Here is a 20,474-nt window from a genome sequence, read left to right on the forward strand (position 1 = left end):
GAGTGTCCATTTTTACGAACTAAAACTAGGGCCTGCGACTCTAAGTGTTCGAAACCTCTCGAAGACGTAGTTGTGTGTGTGTGTGGAAGGCGTCAAACGAGATTAAGCACAACATTTTATTCACATTAATATTAGGATTTTTAAAAATATGTTTCCAGGCGCCCGATCTTACTTAGGAAAAAAAAAAAAGGTCGACCCTATTTTCCCCCCGAAGTTTTAATAACATGAAGGTGAATAAAGTACATACAAATTAAAACATAAATAAATAAACATCCTACTCAACCTGATTTTTTTTTTAGGCACGCTCCATGAAACGCACAGTTGTTTTTAGGCTTTATTGCTCAATGATCAATAAAACTGTCCACCCGTTTTGATTTTTTCTATAATCTACGCAAACCAAAAACAGTCCAATGGGCCCACCAACGGGTATCGATCGTGGAACGAATGCGCATAACGCGAACTCTTTACCACTGATCTACATCCAGCCCCTAAATATTACATATTCGATTGGACACAATGACCTACTTAGCTTGATTGTCATCTAGCTCTGCTGTTGGCCTGCCCTGGTAGGGCTATATCAAACTCCAGCTATGATATACGTCACACGAAGTGCACAGTTATTCTCCAATATTCGTCCATGTGCAGTCTGTTACATTTTCGGTATGGGCAAAATGAGCTGCTCAGCGCAGTTAATCAGACACCAAACCCTGTTATCAAGGACTGTGGAAAATGAGTGGAGAACAAAAAGAACGAAGATGTGTATTCACCTAAAAACTGTCACAGTAATTCAGCTTATTCTTCTTTTTTTTTAGGGTTTTTTTTATGGAACCACAATTAATATAATGTAAGTATTAAAAAGAAGAAATTGTGATTCCGGGAACGTGCCGAATAAAACAGAGTGGGTCGGGCATATTTTTATTTTTGTTTATTTATTTATTTAAAATTGTTTTTTAATTATTATGATTTTATAAGTTGAAGTTACATTCATGCCTATAGGTCCAAATAAAATGTAATGTGTGTAATCTTTTCACCTGCATTTATTTCTTCACTCTGGTTCCTGGAGTCAGTTTTACTAAATATATAAATGTTTGATTTGGGACGTTTAGATAGTGTGAATTTCAACTGATTCCAATGGCGAAAAATAAAGCTTGAAATGTACTGATCGTACCACTCAATGTAAAACAAAATAAAGTCTATAAAATAGTAGTGTCAGCCGACCCCACTTCCCATGTCTTCTTAGAGTTGGCCTATTGACCGGCCTCGGTGGCGTCGTGGTTAAGCCATCGGTCTACATACTGGTAGGTAATGGGTTCGGATCCAAGTCGAGGCATGGGATTTTTAATCCAGATACCGACTCCGCAAGGCTCAATGGGTAGGTGTAAACCACTTGCACCGACCAGTGATCCATAACTTGTTCAATAAATGCCATGGTTTGTGCTATCCTGCCTGTGGAAAGCGCAAATAAAAGACCCCTTGCTGCTAATCGGAAAGAGTAGCCCATGTAGTGGCGACAGCGGGTTTCCTCTCAAAATCTGTGTGGTCCTTAACCATATGTCTGACGCCATATAACCGTAAATAAAATATGCTGAGTGCGTCGTTAAATAAAACATTTCCTTCCTTCCTTCGTTCCAGAGATCGATTATAAATATAATCGAAAATTCATCGACAAGGGTGGGGAGCGGGACGTATCACAGTGGTAAAGCGCTCGCTTGATGCGCGGTCGGTTTGTGATCGATCCCCGTCGGTAGGCCTATTGGGCTATTTCTCGTTCCAGCCAGTGCACCACGTCTGGTATATCAAAGGCCGTGGTATGTACTATCCTGTCTGTGAGATGGTGCATATAAAAGAACCCTTGCTACTAATGAAAAAATTAAGCGGGTTTCCTCTCTATGACTGTCAAAAATGACCATATATTTAAAATCCAATAGCCGATGATTAATAAATCAATGTGATCTAGTGATGTCGTTAAACAAAACAAACTTTTTTTCATCGACTGGGCTTTACATATGTGATAATCGATTACAAGAATCCATAATCGATTGTGGACGGAAATTTTAACTAATTGTTCCTACATTTTAGGTGACAAAAGCCAGACAATTAATAGGTACTAAAGGTAAAGTTGGCAATATTTGGGGTCTTTCCCGGTGAATACAATGGGTGTATAGACCACGGGCGTTCGGGTCCTGTTTCGAGTTTATTTAGTTAGAACCACTTAATGGAACGAGTCATAGTCAATATATATATATATAAATATATAAATATATATATATATATAAAAAAAAAAAAAAAAAAAAATTATATATATACAGTCAAACCTGTCCTAGCGGTCACCTGTAATCAGCGGTCACCTGTCTTAAGCGGCCAGCTTTTTCCTCCCAAACGATTCATAATGTAAATGCACCTGTAATAAGCAGTCATCTGTTTAACGCGGCCAGCGGCCACCTAAATCGGATCCCAAATCGCTAAAATACCTGTATTAAGTGGCCACATTAAATGTTTACTATTATACAAAAGGGATATTTTAACAACAGCGATAAGGTGCAGCAAATAACTGATCTTCACACCTTCAGGAATACTAGTACCTGTTCAGTCCCGACATCTCTACTGTGTGTCAGTTAATAAAGTATGACTCTGGCATGCATCTAATTGCCTCTGGGAAGACTACGCTTGACATTTGTAGATTCACTTCCTATGACAATACACCGCATGAAGTAGGAATTAAATAATTAAATAGAAAAAGAAAACAAATTTGTTGAGAACGATTAATTTAATACATTCCATTTGCATTTTTTCTGAAGGAGACATGTTATAAGTTGATTTAAAGGCAACTGTGAAGCACATATCCGTTGATTAGCAGTACAGACGGTAAAACAAGAAACGACAACAAATGTTTTAAAGACTACATATGTGGCAACCTGTAATCAGCGGTCACCTGTCTTAAGCGGCCACTTTTATCTACTCCCTTGTGTGACCGCTTATGACAGGTTTGACTGTATATGACAATGTTAACACAGGCTATGACTCGTTCCAACAAGTGGTACTAACTAAACACCAATAAACTCCAACCAGGACTCGAACACTGGACCTAATCATTCAAATCCATCTGATCGTGTTGGGATGTCGTTAAACATCTCTTCTATTCTATTTAAATCCATCTGAAGTTTACATTGACAACACCAACATCAATAACACAGATGATAACGAGAGATGATGTGGCAAATCCAAACTGGTTTAAGATAAGGGATACCTACTGATAGTCCAGTAACAGTGTTCTGTGATGTACGCGGCTAGTACAAATTTGTTTTAATGTTTTTTAAAATGTTCTAAGTTCTAAGCCGATGATTAATAAATCAGTGTGCTACAGTAGTGTCGTTAAACAAAAACGAACGAACTTTTTACAAGTAAAAATTAGTGGGGGCGGGATTTAGTTCAGTCGGTTGAGCGCTCGCTTGAGGTGCTTGCGTCATAAGATCAAACCACCTCGGTGGATCCATTCAACTGATTGTTTTTTTTCTCGTTCTAACCAATGCACCACAACTGGTCAAAGGCCGTGGCATGTACTGTCCTGTCTGTGGGAAAGTGCATATAAAAGATCCTTTACTGCTAATGGAAAAATGTAGCGGGTTTCTCCTTTCGTGCTTGGGTGTCGTTAAACATTTATTTATTCATTCATTCATTCATTCATTCATTCATTCATTCATTTCTCAGATGACTCGAGTCATAATTATCACATGTTTGTCATAGTGGTGTCGTTAAACAAAAACAAGGTATAAATGGGTGAGGATGGTTGTAAGTGTATCAAGGGCATACTGATAAGTAGGCCATTGCTGATACACAGATACATGGTCAGCATCATGTGATATACAGTGTTAGCTGCATGTACGCTTATTTTCCTCCGACAAACGAGAGCAATATGAAGTCGGTACAGATAGTTATTTCGCTAGCTCTTTTCGGACTCGCCGTGGGCTTGGCGGTGAAACCTACTGGTGACGAACCCACACAAGTTCCATTCTACACCGTGGATCTCGATCAGCCAGAAGAGAAACGATGGGACCATATCATGAAAGAGTATGCAGAAGACGTCAAATATGTTCATGAAATTATGAGGTAATTATTGAACTGTTCATAAGTAATTAAACATATCAAGCTTAAAATATACTGTAATATGTTACAAGTGCTCTAGTGGTGTCGTTAAATAAAATAAAGTTTAACTTTCAACCGAAATCCCGCTCTACGCGTAAAGAAAGCTTAAAGGGACATTCCTGAGTTTGCTGCACGTTTTAAAATGTTATCGACTAATACAATCTAATTAAAATTAGCTCCACTATTACATGTGGATCTAACAGCAGCCAGTTGGAGCTCATGTCCACCAATCAAAACCTTACTTGCAGAATCATGCCAGTGATTTAAAAATAATTTGAAAATATTCGGAATTATCCTGAGGATATACGATATGTTTCATGTGAATTACGAATGCCTTATTTAGGCCAGTAGAACTAATTTTAATCAGATTGCTAACAACACTGTGTAGTCTCCAACGTCCAAGTAACATTTCGTCTGTAAATAATAATTTAAATATTTACCAATCACACTTCGCCTTTTATAACGTTATTTGGGAGCATACAAATTCTAAAAATATCGGGCGAGTCTATTTTAGTGGCCGCAGTACAGCGAACCATACCAATACGTACGGGATGGGCTATCAGTCTTCAATTTTACATTAAAATTTATTTATTTATTTATAAAAAAAAACAAAAAACCTAATTCCGTCTTCAGTTTTACATTACAAATTAGTAATTCACACGAAACATGTACACCCTCAGATTGCGACTAATAAAGACTTTTTAACGATTGTAATTACATATCAAATATATTTTTCTGCATAAAATATTAGTGCCTGTATATTAAACGTGTTTTTGATCGTTCTAATATTTGTACAAGGTTAAATTTCATTTCATTTCCTAAAATATAATTTGACAAAATTCAATTTGGGCTTCTTACAAATATTAAGACGACCAGAAACACATTGAATATACAGACACTGATATTCTAAACAAAAAAATATATTTAATATGTAAGTTTAATAGTAGTAGTATTTTATTAGTCGGAAAAATCTAACAATGCAGCAAACTCGGGAATGTCCCTTTAACATGTCGGTTGCTACGGTAACGTACTGTTGATCATCACGTCATGTGCGTGTTTAGTTGAGTTTGACGCGCAATATCAAGTTCAAGTTCTGTATTTACCTTGTGTTGTACAATTCATCAGCTGAATGCATATAACATAAATAATACCAAAGTGAAACAAAATGCACAAGTGCAAAACAATGGTGGGTGTGGTTTATATATAATCATGGACAAATATAGTGATATAAGTTATATTTATTACATTAACTATAGCCGATGCATTTTTCGTTCTGGGGTGTCGTTAATCATCCATTCATTCGTTTAGGTAATGTGTATTGTTAAAGTTTGCTTTGCTTAACGACACCACTAGATTACATTGCTTTATTAATCATCGGCTATTGGATGTCAAACATTTGTTATTTTCGACATAAATATGTATTGAGAGGAAATCTGCTACATTTTTTCATTAGTAGCAAGGATCATTTATATGCACCATCGAAAAAACAATATAGTCCTAAAATTAATTAAATAGAATATCAATTCTCAATATGGCATTTTCTTTAAAAGCTCCCAATAATCTAAAATAGGGGAATAGACGCGGATCCAAAGGGGAGACCAGTACCCTCCCCCAAATATATTCAGGTACTTGTCTTTTCGGGGGGGGGGGGGGGTAGTTGTGGGGGGTTGGGGTTATTGTTTTGCTTGTTAAGTGGGTTGCCTTTTTCACTGGTTCATGTCCCCTTTTTTCGTTAGTAAAAAAACACCCCAAAAAAACAGTTCTTAGACACCCACCCGTGGAGGAATTAGTTACTCCCCTCGATTTTTTTTTTACGGCGAAGTCTGAAATATATGTTAAAAGTAAGGAATGTATAACCACACCTCTATACATTTTAAACTATGGCTGATTAGGTCATATGATATTGCATTACATCACTTGGTAAAGCGCTTGCTCGATGCGCGGTCGGTCTGGGATCGATACTATGGCCCATCACAACATGTTAAAATATAGCTTTAGTACATGTTCTATTATTCCATCATCTTTTACCTATGTTTGACATCCAAAGACTAAGAGGCATAAGTAACCACTTGATTGGATATCGTCATTAGTTTTGTTCGACATCGAATAACCGATGTATTTTTTGTTCTGGGATGTCGTCAAAGATTCATTCATTTATTTTGTTAGGGTGTCATTAAACATTCGTTCGTTCGTTCGTTCGTTCGTTCGTTCGTTCGTTCATTCATTCATTATTCATTGCACTAGTGTGAAAAGGAGATAAAGCAAACATTCTCTCATCATTGTTTTTGTTTTGATTGTTGTTGTTTTTCAGCGATATTTTCCCAGAAGACCTCATTCCGTTGGTGGAGCAGATCGCAGCCAACTACGATAACGACATCGAGGATCCTTATGCCAACGAAATGCGAGGTAATGCGTAAAAACAAAATAGTGCATAATCATTCGTTCGTATATATAGTAGGGTCTCCACGGGTACTCGAGTATTCGGGCATTGGCCGAGTCTAGCAGAACTTGAGTCCGTTCACAGAACTCGAGTACCCGTGTAAGAAGAACGCTTTCATTTAATTATACTGTTTACGTCACTTTGCCATATGCTTACCGCCGGTTACATTATAGGGCTATAAGACAAAGGGAAAACAAAAGTCGAATATGTGGAATGCAATACAATGGCATGATTTGGCATCCATCTTCAGCGCTGGAATCGAGATGCATAATTGTAATACTATTTCATTTTATTCCTCAGTATCATTATCTTCTTGGGAAGTGTCGGGCACTCTTGTCCGGGTCGAGTTTGACCCTCAAGTGGTCGACTTTGACCCTCAAGTACTCGAGTCCAATATTTGGAGGCCCTAATATACAGTAGTTAACAGATTACCCGAGCATGTCTGATATATTTTGTAATGGATGGTGAGGAATTAAATTTTGGATTGTCTTACTGAGTATTGCATACCTCCTGATTTTTTTAACCTACCGACTCGTCTATGGATGAAACCCTACAGTCGGTGTATGTTGTCAATATAGTAGAGGAGGAGGAGGTCATTAAAGATGGTTTGTAAACTAGATTTCGCGATAAAACAAAAAACCCCACTTTAACCGATTCACGTTTCCGTTTTCCCAAACTCGTGCTTTAATTTTAGCTTGGAGGCATTACTAGTGTATTTAATCCTGAAGGACTTAAAAATATTGCGTATATTTTATTGTGTAAAGATTTTAACATGGATTTTAATTATCACCCAACAAAAACACAATTGTTATCCTTTGTCATGAAATTCAAACATTAAACAAACATGAGTCTACTTCCCAAGGCATTAAGGTCGCCAAAGGCAATTTGTTATTGATTAAAATTAAAGCCGCGCACCCACGTTTTAGGGGGCGAGACGTAACTCAGTGGTACAGCGCTCGGCTGATGCACCATCGGCCTAGGATCGATTCCCGTCGGTGGGCCCACTGGGCTATTTCTCGTTTCAGCCAGTGCTCCACAACTGGTGTAACAAAGGCTGTGGTATGTACTATCTTGTCTGTGGGATAGTGTATATAAAAGATCCCTTGCTGCTAATCGAAACGAGTAGCCCATGAAGTGACGACAGCAGGTTTCCTTTCTCAATATATGTGTGGTCCTTAACCATACGTCCGACGCCATATAACCGTAAATAAAATGTGTTAAGTGCGTCGTTAAATAAAACATTTCCTTCCAAGTTTTAGGCTGTAGAATATTTTCGGTTCTTACAAACTGTTTGTGATTAACGTGCACATCGCTAATAACTTTTTGTTGAAGTTATCTATTTTGGCAAATCATATCTGTTTCTGAACGTTCTTGTGTTTATAATGGTTAAAAATACATGTTAACCGAACCAGTACGTACCTCGGAATCTGGAGTTAGTGGCTTTAAGTGATTAATATATTTGTGTTCTTGCTTGTAGGAATTGCCAAGACGATGAACGTCAGCTTGGGTGATGTGGTGTTTCTCAATATAATCTACGATTTGTCGGCGTAAGCAGTGGGTTTTTGTGTGTGTGTGTGTGGGGGGAGGGGGTTCTTTCTTTCTTTCATTCTGTCTTTGCATATGTACTTTGGGGGGGGGGGGGTATGGTTTTGGGGGGTGATTTTTGTTTTTGGGGTGTTTTTTTTGTTTGTTTTTTAAACTTCAGTCATAACGTACGTTTTCTAATGTAAAACCCAAACTTGTATAAGGTTACTTTGAACAAGACGTGTGTGCCATATCTTCTTCTGCTTTCAGTTCTTAATGCTCCTTAAGATCCATGAACTCTGCAGTCAGGGAGTCTCTTTCGCTCCAAAGTTTATCTTTGATTGCTCTAGGTTGTGGTCAGATATCCTGTCATTTGGGTGTTCTGGCCAACTTTAGTTTATAGAAATGTCAATGAATCATAACTATGTAGCTGGAAAAGCATTTCGATCGATTTTAGCCAACGCTAATTTTAAAAATATTTACAAAACTTTGTTAGCTGAAGAGGAATTTAAACTGTATATTTCTGTGGCGTTCCCAAGAGGCTGGACGCCTGCAAACAATTTAACTGGTACCATGCCCATCGTCTTCTATTGCATCACTCGGTCTCGGATCGATCCCCGCCGGGGGCCCATTGGGCTATTTTTCGTTCCAGTCTGTGCACCACGACTTGTATATCAAAAGCAGTGGCATGTGCTATCCTGTCTGTGGGATGGTGCATATAAAGGATCCCTTGTTACTAACGGAAAAGTGTAGCGGGTTTCCTCTCTAAAGCTGTATCATAACCGACCGCGAGCGATTATTTTAGAAATCATTGATTTGAATTGTCGTATCCTAACGACACGCGTGCGACGCGACATATAAATCTGTCGTGTCGCGCGCGTGCAGTTAGGATGCGGCAATGGAAATCAATGATTTCTAAAACAATCGCTCGCATCGCTCGCGGCTTGTTAGAATACAGCTTTAGACTATATGTGAAAATGGGCGGGACGTAGCCCAATGGTAAAGTGCTCAGTTCAGGATCGATGCCCGTCGGTGGGACCATTGGGCAATTTCTCGTCCCAGCTAGTGCACCACAAATTGTATATTAAAGGCCGTGGTATGTACTACCTTGTCCAGGATGATGAATATAACAGATCCCTTGCAACTGGTGGAAAAATGTAGCGGGTTTCCTCTCTTAAGACTATATATCAAAATTACCAAATATTTTACTTCAGATAGCTCGTGATAAATACATTAAACTGCTCTAGCTGTGTCGTTAAACAAAACAAACTTTAACTTTATAATTAAACATCTTTGTATTGTGACAGATTCGGCAGGGACGATTCGCGTTTCGGCAAGGCGTGTACCAGCATCGTGTCGGAGGATGTGAACGGGCTGATCTGGCACGCAAGAAACCTGGATTACGACTTTGCAGACATCCTTCGAAATGTTACCATCGGGGTGCACTTCCAAACCGGAGGCTCGGTAGTAGAGTTATAACAGTGCTACACTTATTCCATAAATGGGATGGGAATGGGTAATGGCTGCGATCAGATTTATCAAGGCTAGTTTTGTTTTTTTAGTCCCCTACCGGTCCAACTTTCGGGAATTATAGGTTTCATCTCCGTCCTTCCTGGGGTGTCATTAAACATTAATTCATTTACTCCGGCCTTCTGTCTGTCTGTCTGTCCGTCCGTCTGTCCCACATATATTTTTCCGAATGTTTTTTTCTCACAATGCCATTCGATATTTAGCTGTCATTTTGTGTATATCTTTATCATGTACTGTTAAAGATAAGTTTGACTTTTGTGGCAATTTACTAATTTTTCACAGTGTTAACTTATGGCCCTTGAATTTAGGAGCTACAAAAAAAAATTGGGCCCGGTAGGGCACATGTGTTACTTTAGCAGTACTCTCAGAATGTTTGGGTTTTTTTTGTTGTTGGGTTGTTGTTGTTGTTGTTGTTGTCTTTTTGTGTTTTTTTGGGGGGTGGGGGGTTGGGGGGGGGATTGCATCCGTACCCGACTCCGCAAACGTTGTCCGTCAAATTCGATTATATTCAAATCAGCAGGGAAGAACAGACATGTCCGTCTCCTCTTCCGCACATTTATATCCTTATACAGTGCAAGTGAATTTGGCGTACGACGGATAATTGATGCGGTAGCGGTTGCGGTTGAACAAAACGGATAAATCTGATCGCGGCCATGACATCGTTGTTTGTGGATGAGGAATAGGCGCAGATGCCAGTTTTCCAAGGGAGGAGATGCTATCTTTCACAAATGGTTTATACGTTAAATATTTGGGGCCGAATTTACGAAGGCTGTTTTAGGTATTTAAGAATTGTAAATGAAATGTAGTTACACGGGTGTAAGAAATAAAAATAAAAAAGTGGCACTATGAAATTCCGTAGAGGTGTGTGTGTGCACAATTCTGGAGTATACACTACCATTTCCGGTAATAAACGAATATTAAGTAACTCTTTATGTTGGCTAACTACGGCTCATGTCGATATATTTCATTGTTCTAAATGTGACAACTTAATGGAATAGATTTACTGACACATTTTTATTTAAAATTAGTTTAATTAAACTTGGTACAAATGACTGTGTTCTTGATTGTTTTGTTTTGTTTCTTCTTGTTTTCAGACAACGTATTCATCAATCACATTCGCAGGTTATGTTGGTGTGTTGACTGGCCAGAAGCCCCACGGATATACGATAACAGTAAACGAACGAGGTGTGTCCCCTTGCTAGCGTGCTTGTTTATTTATTGGATGGCTACTACAGGTCCAAAATATTATCTTTATAAATTTGTCAATTCTAAAATGTTCTCTAGTGCATGCGTGCGTGCGCGCGGTCGCGTGCGTGTGTGTGTGTGTGTGTGTGTGTGCGTGTGTGCGTGCATGTATGTGTGCAGAATGGATCAAAGAGGGAAACGCCCTGCCCCCAAGTATATTCAAGTGCCTTTTTTCTGGCTTTTTTTCCCATAGGTTATTCTTTTCACGAGATGGTCCATGTGCTCTTAGTTCTAAAACCCCACCCCTGGATTCGCTCCTGTTTGATTGACTGAAACATATTGTATTGTTTTTTAAAGAACAAATGGACTAGGCACAAGTTATACAACTTACAAGGCCTTCTCCATAATACATACATGTTACGACAGTAATAAATGTTTGCAATTTAAATATGAACATAAATAAATATTGAAATCCTGTTTTTGTGTGTGTGTGTGTGTGTGAGAGAGAGAGAGAGAGAGAGAGAGAGAGAGAGAGTGAGAGAGAGTGAGAGAGAGAGAGAGAGAGAGAGTGAGAGAGGAGAGAGAGATGAGAGAGAGAGAGAGAGAGAGAGAGAGAGAGAGAGGAGAGAGAGAGAGAGAGAGGGGGAGAGAGAGAGAGAGAGAGGGGGGAGAGAGAGAGAGGGGGGAGAGGAGAGAGAGAGAGAGAGAGGAGAGGAGAGAGAGAGGGGAGGAGAGGAGAGAGAGAGGGGAGGAGGAGGAGAGAGAGAGAGGGGAGGAGGAGGAGAGGGAGGGAGAGGAGAGAGAAGGAGGGGAGAGAGAGAAGGAGAGGAGAGAGAGAAGGAGAGGAGAGAGAGGAGGGAGAGGAGAGAGAGAGGGAGAGAGACAGAGGGAGGGGAGGGGGAGAGAGAGAAGGAGGGAGAGAGATGTTTTGGGCAGGATGGGCTCAATGGCATGCTTACTGGTTTAACAGATTCATGAGTGCAGACCTTCACGACTCGGTTAAAACGTCCTTTAGACTTTTATCTGTAGATAATCTGAGATACGATTTAATGACAGCAACAGTTGTGGGGTCTTGTTTATATACATTTGTATGTCCGTGCATATGTGTGTACACATTGGACTGCTTAGAATTTAAATCGGTAATCGTGTATGACCGAAAATGCTTATGAAGAATCATTGCTGAAAATTTGTCAGAACTGACTATACGGCGACAATTAATCTGTAACAAAATCTTTAACAGTTCCTGGGTAGTGTTTTATTAGCCTTTCTACGATATAAGCAAACATATAAAATACATATAAATGCCAGTTTCGGATGTAACAGGAAGCGTCTTTGATTGTCATAGTTCTAATTTTAGTAGCAACTCGCACGTTTCAAACACGATAGTTCCTGGCATAATATTGATACGGGTATAAATTGCAGGAATTTACTGTCGGATGACGTTCTGTCACATATCCAACCTATAGAAAGTATGGCAGCATTTATATTAATGTCATATTTGAAGTTAGTGATATTTCGAGTTTTGACCAAGCCAGATGCTATTTCGCATAATGCTAGCATAGCATTGGTATAATGTTGTTGTTGTTTGTGGGGTTTTGTTTTGGGTTTGTTTTGGGTTTTCCATTACTTCATTTATTTTCGTGTTTATCGAGTGCGAATCTAGAATTTTATAATGGGAAGTGGGGCGGTAGCGTTGATAAATGACTTCTCACCTTATGCAGAGGCATTAATATACATGTCCATAAATAGGGGAGTTTACACCCCCAAGCCACCCCCCACCCCCACCCGGCTAAATCCACGCCTGCTTTTATCCCGTTATGTTTCAAGCATATTATTGTTCTCTATCTGGTTGTTCTGGGAACATACATCAGTTATCTGGATTGTCTCTCCATGACAATTTGTTAATGGTTTATTGTAGGCGCGTGTGCAGGGGGAGGGGGGGGGGGGGCTCCAAACACCCTTAGCTCAATCAAAGTATCTTCTTTTTTCAGTACGTTTTCTGGGTGAGCATGTGTCAACACCACCCACCCCCACCCCCTATTTGCTTCGCCTGTATTACTAGTGAGAGGGTAATTGGTGTACTGGCTTTACACCACCTCTGTGAGTCGATAAATCTCGCGTTGGGTTGAACTCGGTACTGGGATACAAACCATGCACCTAGAATCACTGCAATCGATGACTTGACCACTACATTCTTTTTTTTCTTATTTAATTGTTCTGTTACAGATCAGGGTAACTGGTGGATGAATATTTTGATTGCTCTGATGGATCCTAACGCAGTTCCAATCGGATTTCTTACTAGAGATGTAAGTACGCCATCAGCTATGTGAATCAAGTAATGCATTTACTGACTGAGAGGAACGGTACGCAGTCCAGTGGTAAAGCGCTCGCCTGGTGCGTGGTCGGTCTAACTTCGATCCCCGTTCGTGAACCCATTGGGCTATTTCTCGTTTCGTCTGTGGGATGGTGCATATTAAGATCCCTTGCTACTAATGGAAAAATATAGCGGCGTTTCTGTCTACGTCTATATGTGAAAATGACCAAATATTTGACATTCAAGTGACGATGTTTAATAAATCAATGTGATGTAGAGGGGTCGTTAAATAAAACAAACCTTTAACATTTACTGAACGAGTGGCAACAAATGAGGTTGTTTTTGTCTCATAAACAAGATTACAGTGTTGAGAAGAGTGACATACAATTATAGTCCATACCAAATCGCTAAACATTCTGTTGAAAAATGACAATGTCAGTAATGTCAGTAAACAATGTCAGTAATGTGGGTTGAATGTCACTGTATTTGCCAGCGGTAGACTCGTTAACTAGCAGAACCACAGTGGCGTGACGTCACTAATGGTAGGTTTAGCAAAGTGACACAGTGACCAATCAAGATTATAAATAGAGGGTAATAAACGAGTTTCCAGTTATTATCAAATTTATGTCCCGAGTGAAATAATTTTCAGTTATCAAGAGCTTTAGCGAGTGACAAATGAAAATTATTTCACGATTGACATAAATTTGATAATACCTGGTACAGAGTTTGTTATTCTATTTATTACCTGAGCTATTTTTTTCTCTGAAAGTCTTTATTTTCGACACACATGCACGTACATGTATAAACCACATTACACACTGTTCTGAGTATTGCTGTAACTTTGTTATTTAGTCACGTTTATAGATAATTTTCAAAAACAAAAGTTATCTTTATTCTGGTACAAAATCTATAATGAATTGCATGAATATGACATTTTGTTACAAATTTAACACCAAAAACAGACAGCCGTAAACGCAAACTCGTTGAACTACATGACGCCGTTGTGTGTGTTTGCCAAATCGTGATGACGTCATATTTGGTACCGACAAGGTCATTGATTTGAATGCGTCAAATCATCCAATAGTATTGTTCGTTAGACCGATGCATGATAATTTCTCAGTGAGAAACATTTGTATTTCCCCCGTTATGAGTGCCTGCTAGGAGATATCGCAGGAGATATCGCAAATTATAGTGCCAGCGATATCTCCTACCAAAGCCTTTAATGGATGATATACATATATATATATATATATACTCTTCAAAAAAAGTAGGGGAACCCGAAATATTAATTTTAATAGCAGTTATGACTTTACCTTCTTTGTATCGCATTATTGATTACTGATAACAATGCAGGTAAAACTGCAGTTTGTCTTTACCATTATTTTAGAAATAATATTTAACCTATACAATTAGATGGTAATTTGTTAAGAAACTTTATTTACAGAATTTGTCATAAAACAAAATGTTATGAGTTGGTATAGGTTTAAAACATAGTGTTTTTTATATGGGTTTTAGCATTATTTAGTATATATATAGTTATAGGCTCAATCAAATGCCAGTATCACGATCTCTATTGTTTTGTTAGGCCAGGGTATTTGTTCTTCAAGAAATCCTCTGTTTATCTTGAGGAAATCCTCTCGTGTTACAATGTCGATGGTCTTCTGTTAATTACGGTATCAAAGATGACAAATAAGTGCAAACATAAAACAAATATTGCAACAATGATGATGCTAAGATTTCTCATGTTTTGTTAATCTAGCGAATGAATGGATGGACGGATGTTTAGCAGTACCCTAGCATTACAACACCAAAAATGCATGGACGTATGAATAGATTAATCAATATAAATGTAAAAATTCAAGTTATACTAAAGCAATGTAACGAGCTGGCCAACGTAATTAGAGTATAGGAGCGGTGCGTAGCCCAATGGTAAAGTGTTCGCTTAATACGCGGTCGGTCTAGGATCGATCCCTATCGATGAGTCCATTAGGCTATTTCTCGTTCCAGCCAGTGTTCCACGACTGGTATATCAAAGGCCGTCGTATGTGCTGTCCTATTTGTAGGATGATGCATATAAAAGATCCCTCGCTACTAATGGAAAAATGTAGCGGGTTTCCTCTCTAAGACTATACGTCAAAATGTTACAAAATGTTTTACATCCAATAGCCAGTGATTAATAAATCAATGTGTTCTAGTCGTGTTTTTAAACAAAACAAACTTTACTTTAATTAGAGTATACTGGGGTTGTTTGTTTTGTTGGGGATTTTTCGTTTTTTTAATTGTCCCCAGACCATTAGACAGTGCCAGGTTTGGGGAGCCCTGAAACACCGTCTTACAATTTATTTTAAAATTAATATTCATACATGTTTAAACAGAGTATACAGTTGGCAATGTCCTATCAAAAGGCGCCTGTATTTCATTTGAATAGTCAAGTTCAACAGAAGACAAGACGTTTTGTATTTTCATCTCCAGACTTTGACCTACTTTACGGACTTCGCAGGAGCCGTTGAAAACTTGGCCCAGACCGACACCATCGCCCCCGTGTACTTCGTCCTCGGTGGTGTCAACAAACGCCAGGGGGTCGTCATCACCAAGTCTAGGATAGAGTCAGACGATCTCTGGTACCTTGGCGCCGAAAAGAATTATTCAAAGTTGGTGCACATTATTACAATATTAGATATTTGTTTTTACAATATTAACCCTTTCTCGTAAAATAAATTGATATATATTTTTTTGAAAATGTTTTTTTAATATAATACATAATTATATGAACTGATAGTTGCAGCTTTATATATCAAAACAACGAAACTGATGGTGTACCCTATTTTGATTTGAGCAAAACTTGTACTTGATGAAAACCATAGGCGGCGGTGTCCCACCCAGAGCGAGTTTTAACGACTCAGTGGGTAGGTGTAAGACCACTAGATCGACTTCTCTCTCACTAACCACTAACAACTAACCCACTGTCCTGGGCAGACAGCCCAGATAGCTGAGGTGTGTGTCCAGGACAGCGTGCTTAAACCTTAAATGTATATAAGCACGAAAATAAGTCGAAATGTTCAATGTAATATAGCCTGTGCTCATGACGGGTTACACTGAGGGGTGAGTAGGAAAGGCAGTACATACCCACTTTTCATGAACACCAGATATTACTACTGGTTTGAGAGTATTTCATAGATGATGCCATCAAAGCTGTTTACATATCCTTTGAGCTTTGTTTTGTGCGGATTTAGGATTGTTACAAACCAGTTTTGGGAGTGGTAGTCTTACAGACGTAGATACAGGAACGGGACGTAGCCCAGTGGTAAAGCGTTCGCTTGACGCGCGGTCGGTATAGGATCGATTCCCGTCGGTGGGCCCATTGGACTATATCTCGTTCCAGCTAGTGCACCACGACTAATATATCAAATGCTGTGGTATGTACTATCCTGTTTGTGGAATGGTGCACATAAAAGATCTCTTGTTGCTAATCGAAAAAAGAAGTGGCGACAGCAGGTTTCCTCTATCAGTGGTCCTTAACCATATGTCTGACGCCATATAACCGTAAACAAACTGTGTTGAGTGCGTCGTTAAATAAAACATTTCCTAGAACCTGATATTGATTCCAAGGAGCAATCACGATCTTATCACATCTTTCCTTTGACTCTGTATTCTGCAAAGATACGATTTCAGATGTTAATAATGGTTTTGTTTATCCAAGTTCGTATCTTTGCTCAATAATACGATGAACTGGTATGCTTATACAGTATGTTTTGTTCAGTTGCTTGGCTGTAAAGATATTGGATTTTCAGAAGCTGTTCTGTGTTTCAAAGAATCGATAACGTTTGTTATTGTTGGTAGTTTTTTGTGTATGTGTTATTGTTGGTAGTTTTTTGTGTATGTGTGTATCTATCTATCTATGTAGATATGTATATGTATATGTATATGTATATGTATATGTATATGTATATGTATATGTATATGTATATGTATATGTATATGTATATGTATGTATGTATTTGTATGTATGTATGTATATGTATGTATGTATATATATATGTGTGTGTGTGTGTGTGTGTGTGTGTGTGAAAGAGAGAGAAAGAGAGGAGTGTGTTGTGTGTGTGTTGTGTGTGTGCTGTGTGTGTGTGTGTGTGTGTGTGTGTGTGTGTGTGTGTGTGTGTGCGTGCGTGTGTGTGTTGGTTTTTATGAAATTTAAATTTAAAATGTATAAACCAAAATAATTCAATTAAAACAAATGAATATCAAGCGTTGGATTGTTCACCGTTTCAGTTGGTTTCTGGTTGAGACAAATTACGACCACTGGGAGCCTGCACCAAGCTCAGATGACAGAAGGTAAAGTAAATAATTAATTAATTAATTAACGAACAAACGAATTATGAGCAAACACATTAATTTAGACTACATTTTTAAAATACATTTTAAGTAGTATTATCAAAAATGTCCACTTGTATTGTGGTTTAGCTATAAATTCAACTTGTTTTTGGCAGTGGCGAGACGTAGCCCAGTGGTAAAGCGCTCACTTGATGCACGGTCGGTTTGGGATCGATCCCCGTCAGTGAGTCCATTGGACTATTTCTCGCTCCAGCCAGTGCATCATGAGTGGTACATCAAAGGCCGTGGTATGTGCTATCCTGTTATGGGATGTTGCATATAACAGACCCCTTGCTGTTAATCGAAAAGGGTAGCCCATGAAGTGGCGATAGCGGGTTTCCTTCCTCAATATCTGTGGGGTCCTTAACCATATATTCGACGCTATATTACCGTAAATAAAATGTGTTGAGTGCGTCGTTAAATAAAACATTTCCTCTCTGTTTTTGGCGTGTTTTAGAATGTTTAGTGGTAATTAGACATACACGGTGCATGGTCGTTAATAAGCCTATGGACATATTACTTGTTCTAGAGGTTTGCAAATATAACTTTCTGAAGGGACTATCCTGAGTTTCCAACCATTGTAAGGTATTTCTGACAAACAGGGCCTTTCAAATTACAAACATTACATATTAAATACATGTTCTTGTTTAGAATACCAGTGTCTAATGTGTTTCCGGTTGTGTGCGAATAAAACAAAATGTACATACGAACTTATTGGAAGGTAAAATCTGCTTTAGGCTACTAAAAACATTAGGACGATAACAAACACCTTTGTTATAAGATACTGTTGTTTTGAACAGTAACATATATTTAAAGGGATAAACCCTAGTTTTTAAACACTAAGGCATATTTTTCACCTATACTGTTGTTTCAACCCGTAAAAATTGACACTACGTTTGGTTAATTTACAAACCTGTAACAAATTTGGATACAACAGAGTGAAACAAGAATCTGTGATGTTGAAATATACTTAAAAATAAATAGTAAAACGCTACTCCATAACCGTTACTTTTCAGATTCACGTGCGTTTTAAAAAATATTTTTAAAATGCATTTTGTGGTATTAGAAACACCAGGATGACCAAAAAAACGGTTCGATTGTACAGAAATGGATAATCTAAACAATAAAATATAAGTACTTTTTTTTTCAGTGATCATAAACGGCTCTAATAGTGACAAATATGCTGTAGTGTTTAAAAACTAGGGTCTGTCCCTTTAATATGTAATTTTAGTTGTTGGTCGCAAACATGTTAAAAGGTAGCAAACTCTGAATAGTTCCTTTAATACTTAATTTCTTCTTTTTGTTGTCTCAGAGATCCTGCAATCAAAGCCATGAAAGACATGGGAAAGCAGAAGATCTCAGTTCAGAACCTGCTTAGTGTGCTTTCCACACCACTGGTAAAGAATAAGTAAGTACATTCACCTTGTCAACGTAAAGAACTATTTCTGCTTACACGACACGTCTGCCCCGGGTTGGGACCCTGGCCTCTCAGAGGTCGAACCCCAGGGCAGACATACTCGAAACCTCTGTAGTACATGAGCATGTTAAAATATTACGCACGCACACACGTAAGCAAAATAAATGTTAATGATTTATCGACCGGCCTCGGTGGCGTCGTGGTTAAGCCATCGGACATAAGGCTGGTAGGTACAGGGTTCACAGCCCGGTACCGGCTCCCACCCAGAGCGAGTTTTAACGACACTACACCCTCTTTTCTCTCACTAACCACTAACAACTAACCCACTGTCCTGGACAGACAGCCCATATAGCTGAGGTGTGTGTCCAGGACAGCGTGTTTGAACCTTAATTGTATATAAACACGAAAATAAGTTGAAATGAAATGAATGAAATGATTTACCAATTAACGACATTGGCCAGAACAAACACTAGCATAACAATATCCATGCAACGTTACGTACTATTTAATTAAATATGATAGCCAGAACTACAACATTGATTTATTGTAGATAGTAATACTTAGATAGCCACATAATAAATGTTTGAAATAAATGAACAGAATAATTTTAGAAATAATCAGACAACGAACGAAAATGTTGATCCCTTACATATTTAACTACTATTTAGTTTCTATTTTTAATGCATACTGGTATATAAGTTTATTTATATATTATTTAATTCTTTTTACTTATTTTGAAACAATTTATTTTCTTAACCCCCCCCCCCCCCCCCCCCCGTCCTTTATAAGAATATATATTTATTATTTGTTTGATGCTAGTCATTTAAACATATAAATATATATTACACAATGAAACGGTCACATATTTGATTCCATATGCATTTTATTGACACATAGCGTTTATCGGTCTTTCATTTGAGTTTCCTGCATTGAAATATGTTTCCGACTAATAAAATATTTTAACGTCTAAAAATACGCATTCAATATATTTTCTTGTTTTGAATATCAATGTCTGTATATTCAATGTATTTCTGGTCGTCTTAATATTTGTAAGAAGCCCAAACTGGATTTTGTCTTTCGTACGTATGAAAAACAATATTTTAGGAAATAAAATGAAATGTAACCTAGTACAAATACTAGAACTATCAGAAACACGTTTAATATACAACCATTAATATTTTTATGCAGAAAAAATGTAATTACACATACAGTCGTTAAACTATCTCTGTTAGTCAATAACATCTTTAAAATTGCAGCAAACTCAGGACTTGTCCCTTTAACATGTTCTTGTTTAATAACTATTTCAGTAGCACAGTCTACAGTATCGTGATGTCAGCATCCCAGCCAAGTCTACTGAAAGCGTGGGTGCGATACCCCAGTTAAAACTCGTCCAGTGAAACTTTCAGTGGCATCCATTCTTCAATGTGCGTTGATAATAAAAGACCATCTCTTTTTTCCTCGAGGAAGATGAAGTATTATGTGGAGAAATTTCGACAAAATATTTAGATTTGATAGAATTTTGTATAAAATTAATAAATTATTAATATTTA

At 38.1% G+C, this 20,474-nt stretch overlaps 1 protein-coding gene across 1 annotated transcript; it reads left to right on the top strand.

The window, feature by feature from the left end:
- Positions 1-3,895: 3,895 nt before the first annotated feature.
- On the top strand, positions 3,896-20,474 carry LOC121372582 (N-acylethanolamine-hydrolyzing acid amidase-like). Its single transcript, XM_041498982.1, has 10 exons — positions 3,896-4,107; positions 6,455-6,549; positions 8,061-8,130; positions 9,415-9,571; positions 10,732-10,822; positions 13,049-13,128; positions 15,609-15,787; positions 17,406-17,468; positions 18,820-18,915; positions 20,232-20,474. Exons 1-10 carry the CDS (start codon positions 3,914-3,916, stop codon positions 20,305-20,307), a joined length of 1,101 nt encoding a protein of 366 aa, XP_041354916.1. The 5' UTR covers positions 3,896-3,913; the 3' UTR covers positions 20,308-20,474.

Source organism: Gigantopelta aegis, chromosome 4, assembly GCF_016097555.1.
Source record: "Gigantopelta aegis isolate Gae_Host chromosome 4, Gae_host_genome, whole genome shotgun sequence".
NCBI lineage: Eukaryota > Metazoa > Mollusca > Gastropoda > Neomphalida > Peltospiridae > Gigantopelta > Gigantopelta aegis.

Coding starts and splice junctions, on each gene's coding strand:
- LOC121372582 (XM_041498982.1), top strand. CDS start 3,914: ATGAAGTCGGTACAGATAGTTATTTCGCTAGCTCTTTTCGGACTCGCC. Junction 4,108..6,454: donor TATGTTCATGAAATTATGAG/GTAATTATTGAA, acceptor GTTGTTTTTCAG/CGATATTTTCCCAGAAGACC. Junction 13,129..15,608: donor TCGGATTTCTTACTAGAGAT/GTAAGTACGCCA, acceptor TTTCATCTCCAG/ACTTTGACCTACTTTACGGA.